Source organism: Filicampus tigris, chromosome 3, assembly GCF_054856515.1.
Source record: "Filicampus tigris isolate MCC_2025a chromosome 3, RoL_Ftig_1.0, whole genome shotgun sequence".
Lineage (NCBI taxonomy): Eukaryota > Metazoa > Chordata > Actinopteri > Syngnathiformes > Syngnathidae > Filicampus > Filicampus tigris.
The window spans coordinates 31,868,708-31,891,064 of NC_141219.1; the positions used below are offsets into that span (position 1 = coordinate 31,868,708).

Sequence of the window (22,357 nt, forward strand, 5' to 3'; positions counted from 1 at the left end):
TTTTTTCCCTGACTTCCTTCTTTCATTTTTTCCTTACTTCCTCTTTTCTTGTTTCCTTTTGGATTTTTTTCAAGGTCATTCAGCTTCATTCAACTTCATTCAACTTCATTCCAACGCATTCCGAGGTTTCCATACAGCTTCCTTTGCCTTCACAATCAATTTTTCCAGGAATTGCATTCTGTATTTAATAAACAACATACTGTAAATTCAACCGTGGCATTTTTGCTCTACGAGAATGTGCTGAAAAGACTGTTTTGGCTCCATAAATCCATAATCACAAAAATGTTATCCACTATTTGCAGAAAAATGGGGCTTACTCCTTCAAAGGCATGCCATATGCTGCTCCGCCAGTTGGCCACCTGCGTTGGGCACCTCCTGCTGACCCAGTGTGCAGGCACGGCCTCACTGATGCCAGCCGCTTCCGCAGCATGTGTCCTCAAGTGCAACCGCTGTCAAGTACAGGCAAGGTGATGGGCCAAGAGGACTGTCTCTTCATCAACGTATGGACACCAACACTCAAGGCCGACTCAAAGCTGCCCGTCATGGTGTGGATCCATGGAGGTTACTTACACATGTTCAGTGGTGGCGAGCAAGGCTACTCACCCACGGAGAAGCTTGCCACAGAAACTGGGATTGTGTATGTCAGCTTCAACTACAGACTCAATGCGTTTGGCTTCATGGCACTGGAGATACTAAGGGAAGGTTCTCACAAAAACACCTCAGGTCAGTTGTTTTTGTTTTATGGAAAGCATGGGTTTCTGGCTTGGATCACAAGTTGGGCAGGTATGTCTTGGCAGAAAGTTTTTGCTCTCATATGTCGGATCACTATTTTACAATGTGTTGGATAATAAAGCAATGACATTTAGTAGACGTTTTACAACAAAATATATAATTATATAAATTAGTGTTGACAGGGAACCTGTCTCATCCACTCTTAGTTCAAAGGATTATCTGATTAAAGGGTTTATTTCTGACTTGAAAAATGGGACAATCGAAAGAATCACCTGTCTTCCTCCATAGGGAATTATGGCTTCATGGACCAGATTTCTGCATTAAAATGGGTACAAAGAAACATCCACGTTTTTGGAGGCGATTCTGGGAAAGTTACGATCTTTGGCCAGAGCTCAGGTATGAAAGCATTATATTTTGACATTTTTTTTTTCCCTTGACCAATATTAGTGATTTATTGTCAACATAAGATGTGAATTGCCTTGAAAAATTATTTGCACACCTTCCTGATTTCAGATTTCCTTTTTTTTCCACATTTATCACACTTAAATGTTTCGGGCCAATGATAATATCTCACAAAGTCCGCCAAAGTAAATACAAAATGCATTTTCAACAAGGTAAATGTAATAAAATGTCTCAAGCCTGTTTTGAATGTTTTAGTGTTTTGCTTTGGTGTACACTAAATGTATAAAATATTTGCCAACCAGGAACATGTTCCTATGAAGTTATTGTACATTTGGCAGCATCATAAATAAACCTTCGTGACTGTTACATGTTTTGTTGCAGTTTCTCGTAAATTACTCTCCGAAAACAGTCCACTTAATTAAGGCTTCCTGTTATGACATGTTTTTCTTCTCTGTAAGGTGGAACCTCTGTGTGGACTCTGATGATGTCGCCTCTCGCAAAGGATCTCTTCCATGCGGCAGTGGATATGAGTGGCTCGTATGTCTACAATGCCACACTGGAACAAGCTGAGTCAGACAATCTGCTCTTTCTGAACAACACGGGCTGCAAGGACATTTCATGCCTAAGAAGTCTCTCCGTTAAACAGATATTAAAGGTGCACATTTTAATTTTCCTAAATTGACCAGTTGACAACATCTCAGCGAGAAGCCCTTTTTTAAATTATTTATATTAAGTGGCCTTGCTTTCTTATCTGACATTAAGCAAATGTAGTTTAATTTGTTGCTTTTATAAATGTGAATGTATAAAATAAGGTCAACATACTGTATATCCATTCCTGAACATACTATATGTAAAGAATCTCTTTGTCTTATATTTTTGGACTGAAGTTCAAAATGTAAAAATGAATTAACATGCAGCCACAGATGATCGCAAAAATGTTATTACTCGTGGCTTTGACAGGCTATCCCATGGCATCAATACCCATCTTGGGCTGCTGATGACCTGGTTAACCTTCCGACTAGGGGGCTCTTCTGTGGCCCTGTTGCAGTGGTGGACGGATATGTCCTTGAAGCGTCACCCTTTGAGATATGGGAAAAGAAAAGAGCTTACAATGATGTTCCCTTTGTCATTGGGACAACAGAGCAGGAAGTGGACTTCAGGTGAAGTTGGACCTTGTTCAGCTTTTTACATTTATAATTCTGTTGTAACTGTGATCAAACTACTGTTTCCTCTGCAGTCCAGCACCTAAAAATATCTCCATGTGGACATGGGGCGACTACAAGTGGTTTGTGACAGGTAACTAAACACACATAGCAGCTAGATAGCTCGAGTATGCAGTCAATAAATGTAAAATAGGGAGGTGGAAAGCAAAACTTTTTTTTGACAGGGTGAACACGAAAACGTAACATTTTGTAACTTTTTCAAATGAACACAATTATTTCTAAATAATATATTCATCATTCAAGGGTCTTGGATTTACCGCATTGTTTGCCAATTTGATCAGACCACCAAATAAAAATCTACTAGTATACTTTATTTTGTTGGGCATAGATTTGTAAAAGTAAAAATAGCTGCTCACGTGGATTAAGATTATGTTTCACGTAGATGCGGAAAAGGCCTTTGACTCAGTAAATTCAATTATTTTATTTAAAGTATTGGAAAGATTTGGCTTCAATAATAAGTCTGTGCAATGTATTAGGTCATCATACCAACTACCCAAAGTCAGAATTAAAATTAATGGCAACCTGACAGACAGAGTATATTTACAAAGGTCAACTAGACAGGGTTGCTGTCTCTCACCCACTTTGTTCGCCCTTTTTATTGAGCCATTAGCGCAAGCAGTACAACAGAGTGAAGAAATTATAGGAGTAACAATAAACGACATAGAGAATAAGATTGGACTTTATGCCGATGATGTTATTGCGTACCTCAGATAACCAGAGAACTCTTTACCCGCACTAATGATTCTCTTTGAAACATATGGTCATATATCTGGATATAAGGTTAATATTTTAAAAACACATATACTGAAGATATATTACACTCCATCGAGATTCATACAAGAAACATATCAATTCAATAGGAACCAAGATGCATTTCAATATTTAGGGGTCCACATCACCAAAAAAACGAACTGATTTGTACAAAGTAAATTATGATATCAATAGGGAAATTCAAAAGGACATAGAGGGATGGTCTACTTAAACAATGGACTTTAGCTCACGAGTTGAGGAGATCAAAATTAATATACTACCTAGGCTTCTCTACATGTTCCAATCCTTACCAGTAGAGGTCCTACAAACACGGTTTATACATTGGGATCGGGGAATATCTAGATTCATTTGGAGTGGAAAAGACCCAAGAGTGAGATATGTGACTTTACAATTACCAAAAGTACAAGGAGGTGTGGGTCTCCCAAATTTAAAGGAGTACTTCCGCTGGGAGTACTTTCGCTGCCCAATTCAGATATATAATATGCTGGTGTAATACAGAATATGCTGCTAATTGGAAAGGTATCGAAAGAGAGTTTGAGGGTTGGGCCTACCCAATTCAGAGTTTGGATGCAGATAAAGTTATATATGATAAGGTGCGGGAAAAACTAGATCCTGTTACGTTATTCACTCTGGAGTTGTGGTTTACAGTTACACAGAAACATAAAATTGAGGATATAAAGCTGTTGAAGTGGGTGGCATATGATAAAACTTTCAAACCGAACAAATACAGTGAATGAATGACAGTGAATTTGATATGTAAGGGAATAACAGCTTGGTGCACCTTGTTGGACAGAGGGGAAATGAAACGTTTCCAAGACATTAAGGAAGAAGGTGTTCTGGACAATCAAGACTTCTATAGATATTTACAAGCAAGGGATTATTATATGAGGAAGATCAGACTTGATCTCTCTCATGAAATATGGGGTGTCATTCAACTTTTACTCAAATCTTATAAGGTTATTCCTGCACTACAGAAAGCATTGATGGCAAATACGAATTCAGCTAATTATGTAAAGACAAAATGGGAATCTGAATTTAGGATAGAAATCACTGAGCAACAATGGTGTGAAAGTGGAGGGCACATCAGTCGACCACAAGCTCACAATCATGGAGAGAGTTCTCATGGAAAATTTAATAAGGTTTTTTGTAACCCCCAAAATTAAGAATAGATATTCTAAAACGAATCTCAACTGTTAGAGAGATTGTGGTAAATTGAATGCAGATCATGCACATATCTTCTGGAATTGTCATAATAACCCCTGTTTGGAAAAAAATACATCCTGCAATACAAACAAATTTTAAGGTATAATGTCCCTTTTGACTGTAAAATCTTGTACATGGATGACTTTGGTGAATTAATGGTATATGACGGGGATAAATATCTTGTGAAAATATTATTAGTGGCTTGTAAAAAAGCTCTAACTAGAAAATAGTGTAATGTAGAACCACCTGGCCAGGGTCAATAGATGGCAATTGTGGAGGAATCCGTATGATGGGGATACTGACTTTTCGTATGAGACTACAGGGTACTCAAGGTGACCAAAAATGGGAAAAATGGACAATGTTTAAAACAGGACTGACAAATGGCGATTGACAAAAGGAAGAAGAGGAAGTGGAACTGAATTGTGAAAGAAATGTGACTCCCCGGGTGTTGTTGTTATTGTTAGTTATTATGTTTTGTTTTGTTTTTCTTAATTGTACTTTTTTTGATGTGATTTTTCAAATATGTTGAAAATAAAAATCTAATTTAAAAAATATATATATGTTTCACATATTTACAAAAGACTGATCTGTATATAAAATGACATGTTCCTAATGGAGAAACATTATGGAAAACCAACTTTATGTACACTTATTTGGGTCTATAGATTGCCTATCTTCCTATCAAGTGTGGTAGTTTTTTTAGCTGCCACTGTCAGAAAGGATTTGAACCAGTCTGGACAGAATTTGGACCTACTGTTACATCACATCACAGCCAAGCAAATTTAAATAGTACTAGTACAGAGGTTCTCCCCTCATGACTTTGACAAATAGCAGCCATTATATTTTCTTGCAAACAAGACCCAGATTACATGGGACAACTATCACGTTGGGCTGTGAAAACGTTGACAAAAAAATGCCAACACCAAATCTTTGCCCCGAAGCTTCGCCGGCACTGTGTTACGGCATCCACACGGCAGCCATACCCTCACCGTGTCATCGACTTGGGGCACGGACTGCTAAATCAGTGGATTTTAAGGCTCAGAGGAGTAAGGTTTTACTAACATACACTCATGCAGTGGTAGCTTGCACCCTTTCCATTGGGTTAGTTCGTAGCATCTGTTAGTTCGTAGCATCTGCAAGACTAGCTAATTTCCACTCAATGCAACCGTGACGCCAGGGGTCAACAACTCCGGTGGTTGAAGGCCACTTATCCTGCATGTTTCCCTCATACAAACACCACTTGATTCAAATGATCAGGATGCTAATCAGGCTTCTGCACAGCTTGCCGATGAGCTGATTATTTGAATCAAGTGTGTTAGAGAAGGGTAACATATAAAATATGCAGGATAGGGATCCTCAAGGACTGGAGTTGGTGATGCCTGCGTTGCACTTAGTAAAAGTTTGGTTCTTTTTGGTTTAAGTGGTTATGCCTGGAGCTTGGAGAGGGACGGAGGGATGACGTAGCAATTTTGCTGCGGATTGCACGTTGTCACAAGTGCAATCAATCATTAAAATGTCAGGGGGAAACAAAAGCAAGCTTAAAAAAAAGAAAATGGATACCTTTTGGGTGAAATATTTGATGCAGCCCACACACACCCAGATTCTATCTCCGGTGGCCCTCACATAAGTTGAGTTTGAGACCCCTGGTGTAAAGGCTCTTGCCTAGGAACCCACTGGGATGTTACCCTTCATGACCTTGATTTGAACCCAAGTCTTCTGTGTCCAAAGCAGTGTTAGCAATCCATCGCATCACGTGAATGCAATATAACGTGTTAGCAACGTTGGGAGGGTTACTTTAAAAATGTATTCTGATGTAGTTACTAGTTTAAAAATGTAGTTAATAATGTAATCCAAGTACTATTAAAGTAATGGAACTAGAACCGGGTAGGAAATGTTCAGAAATGTATTCAAATTGAATATGTTAGTTTTGTTATATATGTCTCATTACCTGTCTCCTTTCAGAAAAACTCAAGTCTTTTAACGAGAATCTTCCCAAAGCGGCATTAGAGCTTTATCCCCCCTCCGACCCTTGCTCCACCACAGGCCGCTGTCCTGAGAGAGCATACACGAGCATGGTTTCTGATATCAGAGTGACATGTCCCAACAATGATCTAGCCCAGAGGGCCGCAGGTAAATATCTTCTTAATTATTAAGTTATAATTGAATTTATATTTTGTCCTGATAGGTTAAAAAAGGTTGACTTTTATTCAACAGGCAATGAATAAATATTGAATAGTCATGTGTGTGCTGTTATGAGACCAAATGGAGCACAACAGCTTTTATTCAGTCTCTTTACTAAATTTCCAAATCAAGTCAAAATTATATCATCTTTCTTTTGTCAATGTCCTCTATAGTTAAAATAGTGAAAATACTCAAGAAATTAATGAATTTTATAAAAGGACATGTAGTTGGTCTTGAACATTGGTCTTCAAATGGACCTTAAAAGTAGAAATGTTGAGGCTAGAGCCATACAGAAAATGGCTTAATGGAGAGATCATGACCTTAATTAAAGCGTCAAAAGAGCACCCTTGTTAAGTCAAGGAAAGTATGTGTTTCTTTTCATCTTACAATAAAATACATCCTACACTGCAAATCTGCTGGTGTTAATACAACACATAGGGTGTTCATTTTAACACTTTCAAAGTGTCAATACCCACACTGCATCCACACTACCTGGTGTTAAAGGAACATTTACTAACGTGAAATATTCAACATCCAATAGTGTTTAATAGCAACCAAAATAGTGTTGACAGGCAGGATTTAATGACACTATCGAGTGTTTAGATTAACACAAATGAGTGTTCATGCCAACACTATTTAGTATAGGCAAACAATGCCCCATGCCTCACTACCTTAAATAAAACACATTACAATATTTCAATTTCAATTTTCTTTTATTAAATCCATTTCAGAAAGATCATGCAAAACAGGAGTATGGCACAGTGTACGTTCTTCTATCATTTTCATGTGAAAAGTGCCCATCATGCCAATAACAAAATCAGGTCAGACACACCAATAACAGTGAACAAATCCTCAGTTTTAAATGCATTCAGGTAATCATCAAAACCCATTATAATAACATTTGTGGTCAAAAGAAATGCCTTATCGTCAAGATGTTAACAATTTTCCTGAAAGGAGGGAATTCATTCTCAGTACTCACATATACAAACATTTCATTCTGACATCCAGTTCCATAGTTTTTTCACCCAAGGGGTAGGGCAACAATAGACATTACATATTTGACAAGACCCTTACACCTGGTATGGTGAGTGTAGCATCTCTGTGTGTGAATGTTGCCTTCATTTTTACACTGTGACACCTGGCTGGTTTGTCAAACGTTTCATTGTGGACATACATTCAGCAGCTGATGGCTGTTTAGATGGCGAGTAGTCTTGCTGAGTTTTTGGGGTACCTTCAAAATCACATGGCATGGCAACAAAACAGACAGAAGAATGTGGACACAAAACAATTAGCATTACATACTCAAGTCTATTTCCTGTAGGCCTACATGGCCAAATGAGAAAAGCCGATAGATTTGTGAAACTGAATACTCACTTAACTAATTGGTTGACTTGAATCCATCTTGCAAGGTATGAGGAGCTACCCAGTTAACTTCAATCATTATGTCAGGGCATGGTTTCACTTTTAAATAGACACCAATCAGGGTCGAATCCAAGTGACATCCCACTTTAACAACGTATCAGTACTACATCCTAGACTACACAAACTATTTTATTACTGAGTGGTGTGAATGACAAACACCGACATTCTGTGTTTGACATTGTCTCTGAACTTTTAGCAATGGTCAATTTGCAAAGTACCTTTGATATTATGTATGTAGTCACCATTTTGCAGCAGCTTTGCCCATGCTTTGAGGAGATCTAGGCCTCTGAACTACTTTTAAATATTCGATTTCAAGAGGGAGTTGACAGCTAAGTGGGGCAATCGGCAAGTTGTTTTGTACATTTCACCACAAATATCTTTACTTTTGAATAGTATATTTAAGAATGTATCCATTTAAACATTTTAAACTTGGAAAGCCAGTAAGCACCCGTTGTCATAAAGTATAATAATGTATACTCTGTAAAAAATATTTTGGGGTGTTGGTGTATAATTTAAAGATTTATTAAGTGTTTTTTTGTGTTGGATTCCTGCCTCACATTGCCTGTTAAATGAACTTTTGTTTCTGCAGCAGCCCTTCAGAGTCCTGTTTATCGCTATGTGGTGACACACACACCTTCTGGAGCAGTCAACACAACTATTCCTCTGATGCCATTTCACAGCCGCTTCTCTTTCCACTGCTTGGATGTCATTGCTTTCTTTGGGGGACTGGAGTTAGTTCTGGGGAAACCACTCTCTGATCAGGACAAGAGTTTCCAGGATGTTGTAACACAAAATCTTGTGAACTTTGCCAAAACAGGTACGAGTGTTAGTGTGCTTCTGTGTCTGTGTGTGTATTGTGTGATTCACCCAGAATCATAGTGTAGAGTGGACCACCAGTCTGTTGACACTAATGACTATAATGAAGGACATGAGAATAAACAGTATATTTCGTTAGTCGAGGAGCTTAGCACCTACAAATTATTATTATTATTATTATTATTAAATGTATTTTTATTTGTGTTAAAAGCATGGAATTTGGTACATTGTAGCCAAAGGCATTCCCCCACACTGTAAAATGTAATTTTACATTTCTAGTTCACTTTACTTAAAAATAGTCAGGAAATCTATTGCCTTAAAATTACCAAGTAAAGTAGATATCTAATTTTAAGTTGTTATTACTGAAATAACTTTGTTTAGACAACAAAAAAGTGTATGATGAAACTTCGTTTTCCATTTAATATGTTGTCTGTCTTTGTTTCATTAGCTCATCAGGTGAAGTTCAGCTTACCTGAGCAAGGGTTTCCTGATATTTGTCTAGTAGTGTGGATGATTGAACTTGCAACTTGGGGTCGGCATGGTTCAGTGGTAGAGTGGTCGTTTCCCAAGCGGGAGTTGGTTGGTTCGATCCCGGGTCAGTGTGACTGTGTTGACATTTTTAACTTAATTTTTCAGTTTTATGTACTCAGGTTTACTGCCATTATCTGAGTTGTCTGGATCAAAATTTTTATAGTCAACTTAACTAATGATTTTGAGTTAAATTCACTTAACTGCAATTATCTAAGTTGTCTAAACAATGTTGTTTTCAGTAATAACTTAAAATTAGGTAACATCAACTTTACTTGGGAATTTTGAGGCAATCAGTTTCCTGACTTTTTTTTAAGTAAAGTGAACTAATTAATTTTACTAATTAATTTTAACCCATTTAGGACGGGAGCGCATAACCGCGTTTCTACCACTAGAGCTGGGAGCACTGTTGCGTCTTTCTACCCTTAAAGACGAGAGAGCATATATGTCATTTTCCATTTATTATTTAATTTTCGGTCTCTTCACCAATTAAATGCATCAGAATAGACACGTGACAGTCTCGTGGGTCATCTGAGGATATCTAGAATTCTTTCCAGCCTGCAATGGCGGCACAATCGATCGCGGGAACTCTGATATAAGTCACAGCAGTGATAGATTGTGGACTTTGAACCAGTAGAACAAGTCGAACATGACATATGGTTAAGATATATGTTTGTAGATAATGACAACATCGACGTCTTTGTAACAGAAAAGAGGATGGTAATTACCACTCCATTTTTTAAAATTAAAAGTAGTCAGGTCGCATATATCCAACATTGACGTCATCCTCAGCCCAAAGTGCGCCCCGAGGGGTTGTAGGTAAAATGCTGGGAGAGTGAATCTGCAAAGTTGTTTTGAGTAAGAGTATTGACTTTATATCTGACTTTGATTCAGTCCCACTTCAAACATGAAGCATAAGACATTTATGGTGATAGTAGTAATTCAGCCACGGTTCAGATCGATTCATTTTTTACGCACAGTTATGAAGTGACTTCATCTTCGGTGACGCCTCCTTGAAATGAGATAGAAAAGCCACACCATTTCCCCCAAACACTGTATTTATATAAAAATATATATGCAGTGAGGAAAATAAGTATTTGTACACCCTGCTATATTGCAAGTTCTCCCACTTAGAAATCATGGAGGGGCCTGAAATTTTCATCGTAGGTGCATGTCCACTGTGAGAGACATAATATAAAAAGAAAAATCCAGAAATCATAATGTATATTTTTTTAACAATTTATTTGTGTGATACAGCTGCAAATAAGTATTTGAACACCTGAGAAAGCCAATGTTAGTAATTGTTACAGTCGCCTTTGTTTGCAACTACAGAGGTCAAACGTTTCCTGTAGTTGTTCACCAGGTTTGCACACACTGCAGGAGGGATTTTGGCCCACTCCTCCATACAGATCTTCTCTAGATCAGACAGGTTTCTGGGCTGTCGCTGAGAAACACGGAGTTTCAGATCCCTTTAAAGATTTTATATTGGATTTAGGTCTGGAGACTGGCTAGGCCGTGCCAGAACGTTGATATGCTTCTTACGTAGCCACTCCTTGGTTTTCCTGGCTGTGTGCTTTGGGTCATAGTCATGTTGAAAGACCCAGCCACAACCCATCTGCAATGCCCTGACTGAGGGAAAGAGGTTGTTCCCCAAAATCTCACAATACATGGCCGCGGTCATCCTCTCCTTAATACAGTTCAGTCGTCCTGTCCCATGTGCAGAAAAACACCCCCAAAGCATGATACTACCACCCCCATGCTTCACAGTAGTGATGGTCCATGTTCTTGGGATGGTACTCATCATTTGTCTTCCTCCAAACACGGTCAGTGGAATTATGGCCAATTTGGTCTCATCTGACCACAAAACTTTGTCCTCTGTATCATCCAAATGGTCATTGGCAAACTTAAGACGGGCCTTGACATGTGCTGGTTTAAGCAGGGGAACCTTCCGCACCATGCATGATTTCAAACCATGACTTCTTCGTGTATTACTAACAGTCACCTTGGAAACGGAGGTCCGAGCTCATTTCCGGTCATTGACCAAGTCCTGTCGTGTAGTTCTGGGCTGATTCCTCACCTTTCTTAGGATCATTGAGACCCCACGAGGTGATATCTTGCATGGGGCTCCACTTCGATTGAGATTGACCGTCATGTTTAGCTTCTTCCATTTTGTAATGATTGCACCAACAGTGGACCTTTTTTCACCAAGCTGGTTGGCAATTTCTCCGTAGCCCTTTCCAACCTTGTGGAGTTGTACAATTTTTGTCTCTGGTGTCTTTGGACAGCTCTTTGGTCATGTTATAAGTTTGAGTCTTATTGATTGTATGGGGTGGAAAGGTGTCTTTATACAGCTAACGAACTCACAGAGGTGCATCTGATACAGGATAATACATGGAGTGGAGGTGGACTTTTAAAAGCGGACTAACAGGTCTTTGAGGGTCAGAATTCTAGATGATAGACAGGTGTTCAAACACTTATTTGCAGCTGTATCACACAAATAAATCGTTAAATCGTTAGATCATCTCCCTCACAGTGAACATGCACCTACGATGAAAATTTCAGACCCCTGCATAAAAGTGGGAGAAATGACAATATAGTAGAGTGTTCAAATACTTTTTAAACCAACACGTGCTGGCAGTCAAGCCTCTCTGAGCCCTCCAGCTTCCAACCTGGCCAGATGCTGTCCTGTGCACCGCGTGTACCTGCAATTGTGTGAGCAGTTGTAAGCTGGTAGGAGGGAGAAGCCTTTTTGTTTATGTATTTCAAACTCCAGATCGAAAGAAAAAAGAGAGAGTGTGTCACATCAACATGCTTAAGTAATATGTTAGTCATGAAGGTAGTGATGTTTTGACTTTTGTTGTTGCCCCTGTAGTATCTGTGGCTGTTGTCAGCCCGCCCCACACATATTGTGCCAGTGATGATGGGCTTGATGATAAGCATAGTCCTGTCTCCTGTGCTCGCTTGCGTAATTCTGAAATTTTGTCAAATTTACCTGTACACCTGGAGCATCTTTCGACTAGGGCTGATATATGCAGCCTCATTAAAGACTATTTACCCCTTTTTGGTGATGTTCCCACCCAAACTAACGTACTCAAGCATGATATTTTATGTGGGAAGCCACAAACCTCTGAAGCAACATGGCTATCGTGTCCACCCGGCAAAACGAGCTGTCATGAAGAAGGAAGTACAGTATCTTCTTGATAATGGTTTTGCAATTCCAAGTGGTAGTCCTTGGAGTTCTCCCTCACTTCTTGTCCCAAAACCTGATCAGACTCCGCGATTTTGCAATGACTATCGCAAGATTAATGCTGTGACCAAGCCTGACTCCTTTCCGTTGCCGCGTATGGAGGATTGTATCAATCGCGTGGGGGCTGCCAAATATGTTACCAAGTTAGATCTTCTTAAAGGATATTGGCAGGTTCCATTAACTGAACAGGCATCTGAAATTAGTGCTTTTGTCACCCCAGACTACTTTCTAAAATACACAGTGATGCCATTCGGGCTAAAGAATGCCCCAGCCACCTTTCAGCGGTTGATGAGCTTGGTTTTAAATGGTGTTAGTGATTGTGAAGCCTATCTGGATGACATTGTGGCTTATTCGACAGATTGGACTGGGCACGTAAGAACTATTTGTTACATTTTTGACCGATTACTTATTACACTTAACACTCTTAACCTGCCTCCTTAACTCTTAATCTGGCAAAATGTGAGTTTCGAAAGGCCATAGTTGTTTACCTTGGTAAACAGGTTGGGCAAGGGCAGGTTTGTCCTGTGACTGCAAAAATACAAGCCATTGTTGATTTTCCTGCTCCCCAAACTCGTGACCTCCGCCAATTTTTGGGTATGGCTTTTTACAGAGCCTTCTGTAAAAACTTTCCTCAAGTGGTAGCTCCACTGACGGATTTGGCAAGCCCCAAAGTTCCATTTGAATGGTCGGAAGAATGTCAAACGGCATTCAATGCAGCTAAAGCTATCCTTTGCAGTGCTCCTGTGCTAGCTGCACTGGTTTTGATTTTCCCTTTAAGCTTGGTATTGCAACATTTTGAGGTGTACTTCAGTTCTAGCCCCATACCTGCTATTGTTTTTTCTGACCACAGCCCACTTGTGTTTTTGAGTCGAATGCAAAACAATAATCAAAGTTTGATGCATTGGTCATTGTTGGTTCAGGATTTTAACATCAAGATCCGGTACAGATGTGGGCATGAAAGTTTGTATGTCCTGAGTGCAACTGTCCCGTTGATCATCACTGATATCTGGTGATTCTTGTACATACAAAAGCATATTTGATGCCATCTCCATAGCTTCCTTGCTGGACGGTGGCTTTACATCAGGACTCGTAGATTTGAGGTTTTCTACCTCCAAGTGTCTCCTGGATGTGTTTTATTTTGTGTCCAGCTTCGGATGCGTTTCACTCTCTCTTCCATGGTCATTACTGTTCTTCTTCGTTTGAATGCCATGATTGACAGAAGAAAATTTAAATTAATACATTTTAAATCTTTCGCAATTTCAGTAAAACACATGCCAAAGAAGTAACATACATGTCGCCGTTATGGATCTGATGATGGCGGCGCGCTGAAAGTTTTTCCGTAGTATCGAGCGGGAACTGCTTGAGTTTGCGCTACTGCGGGCTTCGCTATGGGTTCCGGATACAGTACTGGAGCTTCGTTGTAAGGAATCGATCGTTAAAGAGACACATGGATGAGCTTAACATTGGCACTTATATAATAGGTTTTCATGTAAAAATGACATTAGTACTAAAATGCCCACCTCAAAAGACTCTGTAGTGATTTAAGGTCTTTTTTTGTGATTAGGTTTACGACAAATTTCCCCGCCCCAAAAAGGTGCGTAGCTTATGTTATGTTTTCGGTCTCAGCCATCTACGTCACACGAGTAAGGAATGCTTGGTAATATTGCTCGCTTTGTGAGTTCTGTGGTCTAAAACAGTGATCGATCGCTACCAAAATACAAATGCACATTACTGCTCTTGTCCACTTCAACCTGTGAAAGTATAAAAGTGTTCCGCACAATAGTTTAGATTTATCGACATAAAACGCGATCTCATCATGATCACCTCCACAAAATCAAAAATACCGTGGCGATTGCTCCTCCACTTTCACAAGCTGAAGCGGACAAGAGCATGAATGCGCACACGAACCCCGACTGGTTATATTTCGGACATTTAGCAACGCTAAACTCGTGTCTCAGGAGGGAGAGAGACGGCGGCTTGCAGCAGCAGCAGGCAGATTGGAGCCCCCCGCTTCCCTCCCCAGCTAAAGGTAGGATTGGGACGGCGAATAGCAGCAACTGGCTTCAGGCCGTTAAAACAAAGGGCATTAGCACAACAACATTAGCTCCTTACTGTCCGCCCAGTGTGTGGAGAGCCTCTGTCTTCATGTCGCCTCACAAGCAGTCGCGTGCTGTGTCCCTGCTTGCTTGCTTGCAGCCGCGACCTGCCTTAGTGAAGCGGCGTGAGAGTGACGAAAACCCTCATCGAACAGCGAACAAAAAGTGCGAAGGCCTTCACACATATGTTATTATACACCATTCATCTTTATTATTATTATTATTATTATTATTATTATTATTATTATTATTATTATTATTATTATTATTATTATTATTATTATTATTATATATTCTATTTTATTCCTCACACTTTTTTGGCATGCTTCTACTTCCACAGTTTTCACCCGTTTCTCGCCATTCCAACTTTACTGGATTCCAAAAATTCACGGATTCCGGGGGTCCATTTGTTTTCCCCCTTAACGTTTATGGTTCCCCCAAAATTCACCCTTTTTCACCCCCAAAAGCCCCATTAATTTCCAATGGCAAATTCAAAGTTCTACTACTTCCACATACTTCATCTGATTCACCCTGTTCAACTTTCAAATCATTCAAAAAATTTATGCCATCGGAATTTCCTTTTTTTTTTTTTGCCCCTAACATTTAGGGTTCCCCCAAAATTCACCATTTTTCACCCCAAAAAAACCTATCCATTTCCAATGGGACATTGAACACTTCCTCATTTGCTGCGTAGGTTCGATTCCTGCTCAAGGAGGCCATTCAACTTCATTCAGCTCATTCAACTTCATTCAGTTCATTCAACTCACATTGCACATCACACACAATTCCTACTTCCCCAAAATTCGAATTATTCAACCTTAAAAAAAACATTTGAAAATTCACCATTCATTCCCAATGGCACATTCAACACTTGACATTTAAACCATTCCAATTTCAGATTCACAACATTCAGCTCCTTAAACTCACATTACACATCACACACAATTCCTACTTCCCCAAAATTCAAATTATTCAACCTTTAAAAAAATGTGCTGTGAATGCGCCTTTGGGGGAAAAAAAAAAAAAATTCCCAATGGCACATTCACACCCTTCAGCTCATTTAACTCACATTCCAATTTCAGAGGCTGTACAGCTCAGTGGTAGGATGGTGGTTTCCCAACCACGAGGTGGTGGGTTCAATCCCATTATATTCTTGTTCCGTTTTTTTTCATTCCACTTTATTCATCTTTATTCAGTATCATTCAACTTTATACAGCATCGATCGATTTTTTTCCACTTTATTCAACTTCATTCAGTATCCATCCATTATCTTTACCGCTTATCCTCACAAGGGTCGCAGGGCGTGCTGGAGTCTATCCCAGCTGTCTTCAGGCAGTAGGCGGAGGACACCCTGAATTGGTTGCCAGCCAATCACAGGGCACACAGAGACAAACACCTAGGGGCAATTTAGAGAGTCCAATCAACTTACCATGCATGTTTTTGGAATGTGGGAGGAAACCGGAGTACCCGAAGAAAACCCACGCAGGCACGGGGAGAACATGCAAACTCCACACAGGGAGGCCGGAGCCGGGATCTGAACTGTGAGGTGGACGTGCTAACCAGTCGACCACCAGTCGTATCATTCAAGTTTGACACAAATAACAACTCACCACACCTGAATTCTCATCCCGGTGGCCCTACGTTCACACCCTTCAGATCATTAATCTTACATTCCAATGTTGGCGGCTGCATGGCTCAGTGGTAGAGTGGTCATTTCCCATTCAGGAGGTTGTTGGTTCAATCCCAGCCATTCCAGCCTGGGTTTTTTTTCCTGACTTCCTTCTTCCCCAAAATTCAAATTATTCAACCTTAAAAAAAACGTTAAAAAATTCACCACTCATTCCCAATGGCACATTCAACACTTCATATATAAACCATTCAGATTTCAAATTCTCAACATTCGGCTCATTCAATTCGCATTGGTTAAGCTTTTCAACACACCTGCAATTCCTACTTCCCAAAAATAGAAATTATTCAACCTTAAGAACACCATTAAATTCGCCACCTGCAATTCCTACTTCATTCCACTTTATTCAATTTTTTCAGTGTTATTCAACTTTATTCCAATGCGTGCCGCAGTTTCTTTTCAGCTTCCTTCGCCTTCACATGCACTTTCTCCAGAAAGCTAGTCTGGGGTTACTCAAATCGAGGTCTCCCTGGTGCGGCGGCCATCTTGGACAGGGAAATTAGCTAGACTGGGGATACTCAACCCGAGGTCTCCCCAGTGCGGCAGCCATCTTGGACAGGGACATTAGCTAGACTGGGGATACTCACCCCGAGGTCTCCACAGTGCGGCGGCCATCTTGGACAGGGACATTAGCTAGACTGGGGCTACTCACCCCGAGGTCTCCCCAGTGCGGCGGCCATCTTGGGCAGGGGCATTAGCTAGACTGGGGATACTAAATCCGAGGTCTCCCTGGTGTGGCGGCCATCTTGGATGGGGACATTAGCTAGACTGGGGATACTCAATCCGAGGTCTCCCCAGTGTGGCGGCCATTTTGGACGGGGACATTAGCTAGACTGGGGATACTCACCCCAAGGTATCCAGAGTGCGGCGGCCATCTAGGACAGGTTTATGAGCTAGAATAGGGATACTCACCACGAGGTCTCCCCAGTGCGGCGGCTATCTTGGTCAGGGACATTAGCTAGACTGGAGATAGTTATTCCGAGGTCTCCGCGGTGCGGCGGCCATCTTGGTCAGGGACATTAGCTCGACTGGAAATAGTCATTCCGAGGTCTCCCCGGTGCGGCGGCCATCTTGGACAGGGACATTAGCTAGACTGGGGATACTCACCCCGAGATCTCCCCGGTGCGGCGGCCATCTTGGAAAGGGACATTAGCTAGACTGGGGATACTAAATCCGAGGTCTCCCTGGTGTGGCGGCCATCTTGGATGGGGACATTAGCTAGACTGGGGATACTCAATCCGAGGTCTCCCCAGTGTGGCGGCCATTTTGGACGGGGACATTAGCTAGACTGGGGATACTCAATCCGAGGTCTCCCCATTACGGCGGCTGTCTTGGTCAGGGACATTAGCTAGACTGGGGATACTCAATCCGAGGTCTCCCTGGTGTGGCGGCCATCTTGGATGGGGACATTAGCTAGACTGGGCATACTCAATCCGAGGTCTCCCCAGTACGGCGGCCATCTTGGACAGAGAAATTAGCTAAACTGGGGATATCACCCCGAGGTCTCCCCGTTGCGGCGGCCATCTTGGAAAGGGACATTAGCTAGACTGGGGATACTCGATCCGAGGTCTCCCTGGTGCGGCGGCCATCTTGGACAGGGACATTAGTTAGTCTGGGGATACTCAATCCGAGGTCTCCCTGGTGCGGCGGCCATCTTGGACAGCTTCATTAGCTAGACTGGGGATAGTCACCCCGAGGTCTCCCCAGTGCGGCGGCCATCTTGGACAGGGACATTAGCTAGACTGGGGCTACTCACCCCGAGGTCTCCCCAGTGCGGCGGCCATCTTGGACAGGGACGTTAGCTAGACTGGGATATCACCCCGAGGTCTCCCTGGTGCGGCGGCCATCTTGGTCGCGGACATTAACTAGACTGGGGATACTCACCCCGATGTCGCCCCGGTGCGGCGGCCATCTTGGTCAGGGACATTAGCTAGACTGGGGATACTCACCCTGAGGTCTCGCCAGTGTGGCGGCCATCTTGGTCAGGCACATCAGCTAGACTGGGGATACTCACCCAGAGGTCTCCCCAGTGCGGAGGCCATCTTGGGCAGGGACATAAGGTAGACTGGGGATACTCACCCCGAGGTCTCTCCAATGCGGCGGCCATCTTGGGGTAGGACCCAAAATCAACAGGAAGTGACCCATATTCAACAGGAAGTGACCCCAAATGACCCGGAATATGAGCAGTTAGTGACCCAAATGACCCAGAAATGGATCGGAAGTGACCCAAATGAGCCAGACATGGACTGGAAGTGACCCAAATGACCCGGAAATGAACCGGAAGATACCCAAATGACCCGGAAATGAACCGGAAGTGGTCCAAAGAACTAGGAAATTGACCGCAGGCGGCCCAAATGACCCGGAAATGGACCGGAAGTGACCCAACTTACCCGGAAATGGACCGGAAGTGACCAGAATTACCTGGAAATGGACTGGAACTGACCCAAATAACCCAGAAATGAAACGGAAGTCTTTTCTTCCGTTCTTCTTTATTATGTCCTCATCATTCAAGGCTCATCTCTATAATTTGAGGTCATTACACTTCATTCAACTTCATTCAGTATCATTTCAACGAATTCCAGTTTTTCGTAGAGGTCATTCAACTTCATTCAGTAATATTCAACTTCATTCAGTGTCATTCAAATTGATTCAACTTCATTCAACTTCATTTGGTATTATTCAACTTTATTCAGTATCATTCACCTTCATTCAGTATCATCCAACTTCATTCCACTTAATTCTACTTCAATTCAATTCATTACTTTTCATACAGTTTCATTTCACTTAATTCAGTATCATTCAACTTAATTCAGTACCATTCAACTTAATTCAGTATCATTCAACTTCATTCAACTACATTCAACTTCATTCAAATAAACTTCATCTCACTTATTTCTACTTCATTTCAATAATTCCTTTTCATTCAATTTCATTCAACTTCATTCCACTTAATTAAGAATCACTCAACTTCATTCAGTATCAGACAAATTCATTCAGTATCATTCAACTTAATTCAGTATCATACAACTTCATTCAACTACATTCAACTTTATTCCAATGCATTCCGTAGTTTTTATTCAGCTTCCTTCGCCTTCACATGCAATTTCTCCAGAAATTGCATTCTCTAGTTATTATTATTATTAATATTCTATTTTATTCCTCGCACTTTTTTTGCGTTCTTTTACTTCCACATTTTTCAACCGATTCTTGCCGTTCCAACTTGAATGTATTCCAAAAATTCACGGCAACATGGGGTCATTTTTTCCTTCATTCAAAATAATCACGTTTTACCCCAAATTACCCGTTTTTCACCCCAAAAATCCCATTCATTTCCAATAGCACATTTAACATTTCCCATTTCCATTCATTCATTCCATCCATCCATTATCTGTACTGCTTCTCCTCACAAGGGTCGCGGGGCGTGCTGGAGCCTATCCCAGCTGTCTTTGGGCAGTAGGCGGGGGACACCCTGAATTGGTTGCCAGCCAATCGCAGGGCACACAGAGACAAACATCCGCACTCACAATCACACCTAGGGGCAATTTAGACAGTCCAATCAACTTACCATGCATGTTTTTGGAATGTGGGAGGAAACCGGAGTACCCGGAGGAAACCCACGCAGGCACGGGGAGAACACGCAAACTCCACACAGGGTGGCCGGAGCCGGGATCGAACCCACGACCTCTGAACTGTGAGGCGGACGTGCTAACCAGTCGACCACCGTGCCGCCCCCATTTCCATCATTCCAATTTAAAATTCACAAGATTCAACTCATTCAACTCATTGGTAAAACTATTCATCACACCCATAATTCCTCTTTCCCCAAAAATCTACTTATTCACCCGGAAAAAAACACAAAATTCCACCATTCATTCCCATTGCCATATTCAACAATTCATATTTACATCATTCCAATTTGAAATTCACAACATTCATCTCATTCAACTCATATTGGTCAAGCTTTTCAACACGCCCCAAATTCCTATTTCCAACACATTCAACTCATTCACACTTAAAAACCCCCCCAAAAAATCACCTATTCACCATTCATTTCCATTGGCACATTAAACTTTTCACATTTACACCTTCACAATTTCCACAAATTCAAGCCATTGAACTCATTCTACTTACATTCAGCTTTTCAACACCCCCAAAATTCCACCTTACCACACATTCAACTGATTCACACTTAAAAACCCACAAAAATTCAACTATTCACCATTCATTTCCATTTGCAAATTCAACTTTTCACATTTACACCTTCACAATTTCCACAAATTCAAGTCATTGAACTCATTCTACTTACATTCAGCTTTTCAACACCCCCAAAATTCCACCTTACCACACATTCAACTGATTCACACTTAAAAACCCACAAAAATTCAACTATTCAACATTCATTTCCATTTGCACATTCAACTTTTCACATTTACACCTTCACAATTTCCACAAATTCTAGTCATTCAACTCATTCAGCTCACATTCAACTTTTCAACACCCCCAAAATTCCTACATCCCACACATTCAAGTCATTCACACTTAAAAAACCCACAAAAATTCAACTATTCACCATTCATTTCCATTGGAACATTCAACTTTTCACATTTACACTTTCCCAATTTCCACAAATTAAACTCATTCAACTCCCATTCAGCTTTTCAACACTGTCAAAATCCCTACTTTCCACACATTCAACTCATTCACACTTCAAAAAAAAAAACAAAATGCAAGTTTTTATCATTCACTTCCATTGAATCGTTCAACCTTTCACATTTACACCTTTCCAATTTCCACAAATTCAAGTCATTACACTCATTCAACTCACATTCAGCTTCTCAGCACCCCCAACAATCCTTTTTTCAAAAACATTCAACTCATTCACTTAAAAACCCACAAAAATTCACCATTCATTTCCAGTGGACCAGTGTTATTGCCCCTTGGTCTCCCCTGTGCGGCGGCCATCTTGGACAGGGACATTAGCTGGACTAGGGAAACTCACCCCAAGGTCTCCAAGGTGCGGCGGCCATCTTGGGCGGAGAAATTAGCTAGACTGGGGATACTCACCCCGAGGTCTCCCCAGTGCGGCGGCCATCTTGGACAGGCGGCCATCTTGGGCAGGGACATTAGATACACTGGAGATACTCACCCCGAGGTCTCCCCAGTGCGGCGGCCATCTTGGGCAGGGACATCTGCTAGACTGGGGATACTCACCCCGAGGTCTCCCCGGTGCGGCGGCCATCTTGGGCAGAGACACTAGCTAGACTGGGGATACTCACCCTGAGGTCTCCCCAGTTCGGCGGCCATCTTGGGCAGAGACACTAGCTAGACTGGGGATACTCACCCCGAGGTCTCCACGGTGCGGCGGCCATCTTGGGCAGGGACATTAGCTAGACTGAGGATACTCACAACAAGGTCTCCCCAGTGCGGAGGCCATCTTGGGCAGGGACATTAGCTAGACTGGGGCTACTCAGCCCGAGGTCTCCCCATTATGGCGGCTACCTTGGTCAGGGACATTAGCTAGACTGGGATAGTCATTCCGAGGTCTCCCCAGTGCGGCGGCCATCTTGGACAGGGACATTAGCTAGACTGGGGCTACTCACAACGAGGTCTCCCCAGTGCGGCAGCCATCTTGGGCAGGGACATAAGCTAGACTGGGTATACTCACCCAGAGGTCTCCCCAATGCGGCGGCCATCTTGGGCTGGGACATCAGCTAGACTGGGTCTACTCACAACGAGGTCTCCCCAGTGCGGCAGCCATCTTGGACAGGGACATTAGCTAGACCGGGATACTCACCCCGAGGTATCCCCAGTGCGGCGGCTATCTTGGACAGGGACATTAGCTAGACCGGGGATGCTCACCCCGAGGTCTCCCCAATGCAGCGGCGATCTTGGGCTGGGACATTAGGTAGACTGGGGATACTCACCCCGAGGTCTACCCAGTGCAGTGGCCATCTTGGACAGGGACATAAGCTAGACTGGGTATACTCACCCAGAGGTCTCCCTGGTGCGGCGGCCATCTTAGACAGGGACATGAGCTAGACTAGGTATA

General features: G+C 41.8%; 1 protein-coding gene across 1 annotated transcript in view; it reads left to right on the top strand.

Annotated features, from left to right (window-relative positions):
* The window catches only part of LOC147150655 (uncharacterized), a 60,726-nt gene that overhangs the window by 22,902 nt on the left and 15,467 nt on the right, over window positions 1-22,357 (top strand). The window contains exons 3-9 of the mRNA XM_086026605.1: window positions 303-723; window positions 1,021-1,128; window positions 1,593-1,789; window positions 2,095-2,294; window positions 2,372-2,430; window positions 6,294-6,461; window positions 8,524-8,751. Of these exons, the coding sequence (XP_085882731.1) occupies window positions 303-723; window positions 1,021-1,128; window positions 1,593-1,789; window positions 2,095-2,294; window positions 2,372-2,430; window positions 6,294-6,461; window positions 8,524-8,751 (1,381 nt within the window). The remainder of the gene's footprint in view (window positions 1-302; window positions 724-1,020; window positions 1,129-1,592; window positions 1,790-2,094; window positions 2,295-2,371; window positions 2,431-6,293; window positions 6,462-8,523; window positions 8,752-22,357) is intronic.